General features: G+C 45.8%; 1 protein-coding gene across 1 annotated transcript; it reads left to right on the forward strand.

The window, feature by feature from the left end:
- The first annotated feature begins 3,991 nt into the window (after nucleotides 1–3,991).
- On the forward strand, nucleotides 3,992–5,714 carry LOC141600924 (uncharacterized). Its single transcript, XM_074421180.1, has 6 exons — nucleotides 3,992–4,426; nucleotides 4,510–4,671; nucleotides 4,760–5,074; nucleotides 5,156–5,308; nucleotides 5,396–5,488; nucleotides 5,577–5,714. The coding sequence occupies exons 1-6, from the start codon at nucleotides 3,992–3,994 to the stop codon at nucleotides 5,712–5,714; spliced, it is 1,296 nt and encodes a 431-aa protein (XP_074277281.1).
- The last annotated feature ends 4,717 nt before the right edge of the window (nucleotides 5,715–10,431 follow it).

The following is a 10,431-nucleotide window of genomic DNA, read 5'->3' on the forward strand; positions in this document are numbered from 1 at the left end:
TAAACTACGTCAAGGCAGAAAAGGAGTTCAGAGACAGAACTCATCCTGGAACAGGCGCAGCAGACACTGCGCCTTTTGGAAGAAGAGCGCGCAGCGATTCTTTGCGTCTGTTCAAGGGTGAGTTCAGGTGTAGTTTGAATCGCAAATCGTTAATGTTAATTGGTAAATTAATGGATTGATTTGATAATATGACTCGGATGAAAGTAATTAATGGATTATTTACATACGATTGAGGCCACAAAACAGTAAAACATGGATGAGACGGAAATAAACGGATTAATTATGTGAAGGGTCGATTAATTAGTGAATTAAACTAACGAATGAATTAGATTAAACTAAACATGATGAATATGACGAATTAACAATGAATATGGATGCAAATATATCAAAGGTGAATTCCAGAAACTCAATATTGATGAAATTGAATCTCTAAAACCCGGATTGAATTTAATGACGAAAACCCGCAAATATTGATTATAGAGGATTTAAGTCGGATTTATGATGAACTAAACATGTGAATGAACGATAAATAATATACATGTGATTATTATGCTATCATGTGAACGAATATTTAATCAAACAAACAAAATAAAAGCAAGACGAAATTACAGAGGACGAAGAAGAAGAAAAGAAGCGAGAAGCTGGCGCCCCTCACGAAGAGGCGCAGCAGGAACTGCGCTCCTTCGAAGAGGCGCAGCAGTTGCTGCGTCTTTTCTCGACGTCTGTCTACTGGAAATCCGCAAAAACAGGTTTTTAAAGACGGTTTTAGAAATCGATTTTAATGGTGTTTTCGACATAAACCTTACAATGATGATACGATAAGATAAATAACAATAAATAAAGAGGAATATACACCCTCAGACTTACACGTTGACGGAACGAGATGAACTAAGAAGATCGATTAGTGAATGCTCGACGCGAATGCAAGGAAAGAATGCCCTCGTGAGAGGAAAACGATTTAACAAGTTGATTAATTAGATTGATTGAGTGTAGTGGTCAAATTGGTCGGTCATGCAACGGAGAGGCTGGTACCCGGAAAGATCCGAGCTTACGTGGTCGAAGGTTCAAGCACGTAGGCGCCAATTACTAAGAACGAAGTCTAGAATGCAAAGGGAGAAGAGAAGGGCGGACACTCGCGTGAGAAATATGAGGAACGAAGGCTCCTATTTATACTAAACACGCGGAGGTTTAGGGTTTCGGAGACTCTTTGGAAGTGAATCTCGGAAAGATATAAAAAAGATACGTAAATCATGCAAAGAAGGGCCTGGGAAGAGGCGCAGCAGCCACTGCGTCTCTTGGAAGAGGCGCAGCACTTGCTGCGTCTATTCCCAGGAGGTTTCCTCCTGTTTAAGAAAGATTTCCGTGTTTTAGTTATGGTAGGACGGAATTAATTCGATTATCTTTAATATCTTACGTAAATATTACGGGATATTATTTGCCAAAAGATAAAATTTGAGAAATATGGAATAGAATTATCCGGAACATTCGAACATTCGACTCGGGATTTAACGGCTATCGAGAAAATGAAGACGGTTTTTGACCCGGACTCGAATGTACTCTAATTTATCGCCAAAACGACCGTATCGGGACGTAGATGACAACTAAGAGGCTGACATTAATATTTGAGCAATCACTTGACGATAATCTTACGAAATGTCACAAATCGTTCCGCGGATCAAACATGCGGCCCAATCATCACCGGGTGGTTTGCGAGAGGTGCAAAAACGAGGTGTCTACAGAGCCCCCACTTTGACTGAGGCTTGGACAAGGCGAAAGTCAAAGTATAGCCATCAGGTCAATCGAAGATTACAACCTGACGACTATGGCGACGCGAGGCGGCTCAAGGGGTCTGAGCCAAGGACCTGTCGTCGGGAACATTTTAGAGTCTGTCGACTATCGGGGAGGGTCGTTTAAAGTCCATTAGACTACGTAAGGAAGCTCGCCAGGCCACAAGAAGAAATCATACCGAGACTTAATCGAACTTCGCGGGAAGCAAGAAATATTGAAAAAACGGCAGGACGTCGGTAGAAACTGCTGAGGATCCGCTTGCGTCGGTCTCAAGCGAACTCTTGTTGGGAAATTTGGAGGCTGAATCTGCTTGCGTTGGTCTCAAGCGAACTCTGGCTGGGTGACCATATTGATGACTTTGGGGAATCTGCTTGTCTCTGTCCTCAAGCAAACTCTCGTTGGGTGATTATTTTGACGACTAGGAATATCTTGATCGTCATGGGAGAAACTTCGAGTGAGCAGTACTGCAAAATACTACTGCGCTGGATAAAATAAGTTGAGCAATACTGCAAAATACTGCTGCGCGGGATAAAATGGGTTTGGACAACACTGCAAAATATTGTCGCGCTGGACAAAACGCGGGCCAGAACGAAAGAAAATCGTCGAAACGGACCAAAATGGTAAAATAGCATTGAAGAAAAGGCGCACCAAAGATGGGCCCACAAATAACGAACTCATAACGAACTTTTGAAAATTCGTATGGAGGGAACAAAAGGAAGAGGCGCAGCAAGAGCTGCGTCTCTTGGAAGAGGCACAGCGCCTGCTGCGTCTTTTCCCCAATTTGGCAATTCCTGCGTAAAAACGCGAAATCAGAAGGTTTATTGTTCATTTTATTCGAAACATAAATCACTCCATTCTCTCTCAAATCTTCACCATTTCCGTCAAGGTTGGATTCAAAAGCTTGCTTTAAATATGACTAATCGAGGTATGTGTCTTAATCTTGCATTAATCGTCCGTATTTGTCGAATTTAGAGCCGCAATGATCTAGGGTTTTCGACCCATTTGATCGAAAATTTGGGGCTTTTCCCCCAAATGGATTTGTCTTGCCAAATTGATGCTAGAAATGGATATTAGGTAATGTTAGGAACATAACCATGTATTTGCTTTGAATTTTCATCGGGTTTTGAGCCCTTGAGCGAATTTTGAGACGGTTTCACAGCTAGATCGTAAATTGCTTCGAAAATGGCCTTAGGATTGCCCATTTGCGATGAAATTTGATATTTGGAACCCTTGGATGATGGGTAAACTTCCCGTCATTTCGGAATTTTGGTTGGTGACAACTTTTGCAGGGCACCTTTCTAGGGCATAACCGCCATTATAGCGAAATGCTGCCGAATTTTCGACTTGGACCCGGGACTAGGCTTTGACTTAGACTTGACTTGACCCAATTTGTCACATGAGTGATTGGGTTGGCGGGAATATGGCCAAGGATGGCCAGAAATGAGGAATTCTCGGGCCTTGGAGGCTCGAAAAAAAACCTTAACAAAGGCTCGCCGTCACGTGACGCGGCCTGCATTTGCTTTAATGTTGCAGGTGACGATGCTTCTACTTCTGGGAGGACTCCCATGGATGTAGACGCTGCTGTTGTGGAGGAGGCTTTGGAGCAGGCCTTCAACGCTGCGGTGATGGCTGCTGCGGACGAGATTCCCGAGGAGGAGGCTGCCGAGGAGGAGGAGATTCCGAGACGGGCCCACCTCGGACGAGGGGGTCGTCAGCTGAGAGGGGCTCCCGCGTGGGCGGAGACTTGGGAGAGTAGGCACCTTGTGTGGGCTGCAGAGGGTCACTTGTCCTACAGGACAGTGAAGAGCTTGGTAAATAGGAATTCCCTAACTCATTGCCTATCCCTTTCTATTTTTGTTCAAATTTCCTTTCAAATTTACTTAAAACTAAAGATAGCTTTATTTCGAATCATAATAGGAGGCCGGGAACATCAGGTCGTTTTCAGGGTACACGACGGCGATGGAGCACTACGAGCGGCTGTCGGCGGAGGAGAGAGCCATGATCGAGCGCGGGGCGTTCGGTCCTCTGGTTCAGGTTTGGAGGGATATCGTGAAGAGGAAGTTGCGGGCCAACCTTAGCCTGGTTCGCGCCTTCTTGGATCGATTTTGGGATACGACTTCCACGTTTCACCTGCCTTTTGGTGAGGTGGGAGTCACCTTGGAGGATTGCGGCATGATTTCGGTGCCGTGCGGGGATCGAGGAGATGGTGTGGCCGGAGACTGGCATGAGGGCGGATTCGGCCGAGGCGAGGAGGTTGATTGGCTGGAACCTGTCGCCGAAGGCTGTTGCGGTGCCGGGTTTGGTACCCAGTACCTATGTTCGAGATTACTTTGCGGGGAAGACCCCGGCATCGGTGGTGATTGATGGGAGGGAGTCTGCTCCTCCTCCTTGTACAGCTGAGCAGAGGGCTCGTCTTTGGCTTTGGTGGTTCTTGTCTTCGATTTACCTCGGAGACAAGGGCGAGAGGCTATCGACGAAGCTTCTCCCCTTTCTTTCTGACCTGAGCTCCCTAAGGCGTTGGGATTGGGTCACTGCTGGTTTTGCGGTCCTCATCCGCTTTATGAGGGCCATGGTTCGTCCGGAGTTGATGGAGAAGGGGACTTCTCCTGGTGCCGTCGGACCTGGGCTACTGTTGGAGGTATGAACCTTCCTTTAGATCAAAGTAAATTCTTTTCTTTTATCAAAGATCGAAAGACCGTCATTGACTATCCTGTTTTACAGGCGTGGGTGTACTCTTACTTCCCGGGCCTCGCGCCCAAGAGGACGGAGCCGCTGGAGAGGGCCTATCCCGTGGTGAGGGACTGGGTCATGTGCCGGACGAAGAGCAAGCGTTCTTCTCACAACGTCTACCGGCGAGATGTGAACGCTCTTCAGCCGAGCAGCGTGAGTATCCCATTTGTATGCACTTATTCTTCTCATACTTTGTTTTAAATTGATCCTAGGAATGATCTCTGCCTTCATATCATCGCAGTGGGTGCCCAGACCTTGGGCGGAGTACGCTGGAGCGCCTCCTTTTGTCGCTGAGGTCCTTCGACCTAGGAGCTCGAGTCGGCTGTTGTTGTGGACGTCAATGGGTCCTGTGTGGTACTTAGGCGAGCGTTTAGCTCGTCAGTGCTTTCGGGGCGCGTTGACGGTTCCCATTGACCCTCCGAGGACGATGTTCAGGGAGCCTTCTGAGGCTGAGAGGGAGGCAGACTTGGCTGGTGCCGGCGGCGACGACCTTCTTCTGCCTGGTGAGGACTACTCGGCGTTCCTTTACGGGAGGTTGGCGTACTGGCCAGTGGTGGTGAGTATCCCTTATTTTTGATTTGACTTCGGGAACTACGATGAAAGGTCATCGATTAATGAGAGCCATTTGTCTTTGCAGGAGGTTGAGGCGGCGGGCATCGAGCCCCCAGTGTACCCCGAGACCCTCGAGTACACTGACGCGACTGGGAGGACGACAATCTCCGAGCTGCGTGACTTTGACGTAGCTGTGACGGATGCTGGCTTAGATGACTGGCAGCATCTGATTCGGAGGGTGAGTTCTTATTTTGCACAGTTTTCGTGTAAGAACACGTTTGATTGAACTGGTTCAGTTTACTGAGAATTCTTTTTTGAAATGCAGGTCGCGCCATCTCGGTTTGTGGCACTATGGAGGGTGGCCAACCGGCTACGAGCTACGGCCATTGAGGCACTCGTGGGCGGTCGAGGTCGTCAGGTATGAACCTCATTTGTTTTCCCTTGATCTTTGGTTTTTCAGTTTTGTTTGAAATGATTGACACGAGCCAATTTCTTGTTGTCCATAGGCCGATCGTGAGCTGGAGCGAGAGTTGACCCAGTCTCGGGAGGAGACGGCTCGTTTGTCGAGGGAGCTCGAGTTTCGGGATGCCGAGATCGCCGCCCTTATGGCGAGGGTTGCCGAGCTGGAGGGTGCTCAGCAGTAGTCTGCGTGGTTTTGTTTTTGAACATTTTTGGATTTGTTTGGGGCGCAAGCCCCCAGTTTTAGATTTGGACTTGTTTGGGGCGAAGCCCCCAGTTGCATATTTGAACTTGTTTGGGGCGAAGCCCCCAGTTTGCTTGTATATTTGCCTTTTGTTGTATATACGACGGCCTGAGTGCCTTTTGTTGCTGGGTTGCGTTATTTATACCTGCAGGTTAGCTTTTGAACAGGTTTGGTAGACAACGGTTTGCACCGTCATGCTGCCGAAATTTACATAGACAAATCACGTAAGACATACATTTTTATATACACGTAAGGCCTTTAATTAGTGCAAAATGAGACTCGAAAGGATGTGAAAATGCAAAAATTTGCAAAAATTTTGTCGGAAATGACCGGACGGTAGGGAGGGTTACCCCCGAAAAAAAAAAGAAAAAGAGAAATCTATAAGTTAGAAAATGGAAAAAAAGTAGAAATTAAGAAAATGAAATGATTAAGAACATATTGAAAATAAAATAAAAATGAAAACTAAATATAAAAGTGTGAAAAAAAATGGCGGAAAATGTCGATGTCGCCTCGAAACGCGCGCTTGTGGATTAAGAAAACCTGAAGCATGGTAAATTACTCGGATTTACCAAAATAAAATCCCGTAGGAATAGGAAATTATTCGCATATAGAGTTAGGAAAGATCCAAACGCGGAAATCACAGGAATAAGGCTGGGGAAGAGGCGCAGCATGAGCTGCGTCCCTTTGAAGAGGCGCAGCAGGTGCCGCGCCTGTTCCCAAGCAGGTCAGTTCTGACGGATTTTTGGAAACAGCAATTAGTATAAATAGAAGCGTCGACGAAGCTTTGAATCATATAATTCTTCCGTCTCTTCTTCGTCGATTCACACATAAAAACTCCCAATAAATTTTCAAGAGAAAATTATCATCATGAATACCTTAGAGATTCGCTTGAAGGAATGGACTAATGAGTTTTCGAACATTGAGAAACATGACATGGATGCTTATAACCTTGGATCTTTGTTGAGTTTGAAACTCATTAAGGTCGTAAAACCGTTCTTGGACGCTTGCCTTGATTATTGGGACCCAAATTACCATGTTTTTGCGTTCCCAGGAGGTGATATTTGTCCTTTTCCGGAGGAAATTGCGCTATTGGGGGTGGGACCCCGAACATTTACTCCGCCATCCCTTCTACCGCTCGGGGTATAAGAGCAAGTTTAGAGATTTGCTTGGACTTACTAGACTTGAGGTGGATCGCCTTGTTACTCCGAAGGGCGTGAGGATGCTAGATTTTATAGACCGATTCATCAACAGGGCCGACCCTACCGTCTCTTATGTTGCTAGGAGGAGAGCATTTGGCTTCTGTTTGCTTCATGTTTATGTCTTTCAGGGACATGTTGATGAAGATTTGAGAGGTGATCCCCGTCTATTGGGCCTTATTGAGCAAATGGAGCTGCGCAGGAGCCCAGCTTGTCTATGTTTGGGGGAGATTATCTTGGGTTTGGACAATAGGAAATCCAACCGCGATCTTCCATTTTTGGGGAGTCCCGTTATCCTACAGGTAAAAGACACCCTTCTTTTTTTTTTTTTTTTTTTTTTTTTTTTTTTTTTTTTTTTTTTTTTTTTTTTTTTTTTTTCGTTTTTTTTTTTGTGGGTGTCTAATACCTGTTTTTTTGGAAGGTTTGGCTTATGGAACGGCTCCGATTGCTCGAGCCCCCAGTTCATGCACTTTCCTATCATGCCCGTATGATTTCGATGAGGACACGACTGTACATGGTGGACTTCACCCGGGTCTGCGATTATTGGAAGAACAAGCTGAAGAATGATGATGGCCCGCTGATCAGATGGGTCGTTCCGTGGTGGCACCTCAAGTCTGTCACTGGAGTGTCTTCTTTGGATCCTACTAGGTCCGCGCGCATTCCTGGATTGGAGTTTATGGTGTGCATCTTTCCTGAGAGATTGATGAGGCAAGTCGGGTTGAAGCAGATGATCCCTAGGCTTGACACCGTTTCAGATCTGCTATGGCGCTTACTACGAGAGAGCCGAAGAGAGTGGGCTATGAAGTGGGCCCAAAGGAACATGTGGTTCTTGAACTTCTCCTCCAATGCCTTGTGGGTGTCGGACTCTTATCTGAGGTGGAGGAAGGCCGCAGCTTCGGAAGAGCGTGAAAGACTGAGGAAGCGCGAGCCCGTTGACTACAAGGTGCGCGAGGGAGAGAAAGAGAAGGAGAAGCATCTGACTGAAGGAGAAGAAGAAGCCGGGTTCCAAGTCATTCATCCTTCGAAGAAATCGAAGACTACTCCTGTCGCAGAGATGGTGGTTGGCAAGAATGGAAGAGTCAGGCCTCGAGAAAGACCGTTGGTGATTAGGTCTGAAGTGGTGCAAGAGCGCCCGGCTCGAGGTCGTGACAAGAAATATGACAAGAACGACAAGGGCAAGGGGAAGATGGAGGAATAGCCCAAGTCTTATTTATTATTTGATTTTTATTATTATTGTCGTAATAAGAAAGGAGGGATTTTTAGAATCCTAGCCTAGTCTATTTTTATTATTTGCCGTATTATTATTATTAGAAATTGAATGAAATAAAAAGGTTAAGTGGTTATGAAACCGTTGTGATTTTCTTTAATTATCCTTGTCGAATTTCAAATGCAATGCAAATGTCCTTCTATTTACATTTTAAATATAATGGTGGGTTGAATCCCTTGAAGGATTGCCTACGTATTCACTTTAGAAAAGCGAAATCAAACCCTTGCGCGTAGTTCGAGTAAATGTAAAAGAATAATTGTTCGAAGCAAGAGCTTGTAATGAACATAGAAAATAAGCATGAGCCTTTGCTTACTCGGGAGGTGCGAATTTAGTTTGTTTGATGATATGAGGATGACAAGTTTGCCAAGATGCACGAGCATAGTGACATTCAAATGGGCCAGGGGCCGTTTATTTAGTGCCACAAGAGCGACACGTAGGTTTACGCGAGGCGCGTTTTTTGTTCCTGTTCTAGGCATAGTATCGTTTCAGTTGGTCCAGATTTGTGGGGTTTGAGAACTCATTCCGTCTAGGTCGTGATTCTAACCGCACCCCACGGGAGTATTGATTTGACTAGATATGGTCCCGGCCCGATTAGGTTTGAATTTTCCCCTTGGGTCGACAGGTAAAAGAGCTCTGACCGATTTGAGAACTAAATCTCCTTCTTTGATGTTTCTTGGCCTAACCCTTTTGTTGAAAGCTCGTTTGATACGTGCTTGATATGTTTGGACATTATGTAAGGCACGAAGCCTACGTTCATCCAGGAGGATGAGTTCTTCGTATCTATCCCTCTTCCAATCGGCTTCAGGGATTTGACTTTCGAGTAGGATGCGCAGGGATGGTATTTCTAGCTCAACTGGTTGCACGGCTTCCATGCCGTAAGTCAAATAGAAAGGAGTGGCCCCATTGGGCGTCCTAACTGATGTACGATACCCCCATAAAGCAAAGGGTATTTTGCTTGACCAATCTCTATAATTGTCAGTCATTTTCTTGAGGATTGTGACGACATTTTTGTTAGCCGCCTCTACCGCGCCGTTGGTCTGTGGTCTATAGGGCGAAGAGTGGTGATGCTTGATCTTGTACTTGGCTAGCAATTGTTCGGTTTCGGCTTGGAAGTGGGACCCATTATCACTGATGATCTCATGTGGGCAACCATATCGACAGATGATGTTATTTTGTATGAATTTGGCTACATTTTTGGCCGTAAGAGCGGTGTAGGAAGCCGCTTCTACCCACTTGGTGAAGTAGTCAATTGCTACTAGGATGAAACAGTGACCTCCTGTTCCGGCTGGGGTTATTTTCCCAATTATGTAAATTCCCCATGCGGAGAATGGCCAAGGAGATGTCATCGTATAGAGCAACGAAGGAGGGACATGTTGTACATTCCCGAAGATTTGGCAATTGTGGCAATGTCTCACATATTTGATGCAATCGGATTCCATTGTGGTCCAATAGTACCCTAGACGTGTGATTTTCTTTGCCATCATAGGTCCACTCATATGAGGACCGCATTCTCCGTCGTGGACTTCCTCCATCACCTTTCGTGCCTGTGAATGATCAAGGCAACGTAGGATTACACCAAGAGGTGTTCTTTTGTATAATTCTCCTTGCATGAGAACGTATTGTGAAGACAATAGGCGTATAGCCCGTTGTCCCCTCTTGTCCATATCTGGTGGATAGGTGCCATTAAGTTTGAAGTTTAGGATTGCTTGGAACCGGGGTTCTGTGCGATTTCTTCTTCATCGGTAATTTGATGGACATAAGCCGGCTCCGACCGTCGTTCGATACACAAAGGCATTTCCATCATGTAGTCTGGCATGTTTATCAAAGATGCAAGTTTCGCAAGAGCGTCTGCAAATTGATTTTCTTCTCGAGGTAGGTGTAAGTAGGTTACGTGATCAAAGAATTGAGCGACTTGGTCTATCCTAGCCTGATAGGGTGCTAGGCTTTCACTTCGGATTTTCCAGGATCTCGTAACTTGGTTGATGATTAGTGACGAATCCCCATGCACTCGGAGGTTTTTGATGCCTAAGCTTACTGCCGCTTGTAGTCCAATTAGACAAGCCTCATACTCTGCGGCGTTGTTTGTCACCTCGAAGTCGAGTTTGACACAGAATCGGTGTATGCTCACCTTCAGGAGAAATGAGCAACACTCCTATCCCAAATCCTCTTAGGTTTGATGCTCCATCAAAGTATAG

This window comes from Silene latifolia, chromosome 9 (genome assembly GCF_048544455.1).
Source record: "Silene latifolia isolate original U9 population chromosome 9, ASM4854445v1, whole genome shotgun sequence".
In the NCBI taxonomy this organism is placed as follows: Eukaryota; Viridiplantae; Streptophyta; class Magnoliopsida; order Caryophyllales; family Caryophyllaceae; genus Silene; species Silene latifolia.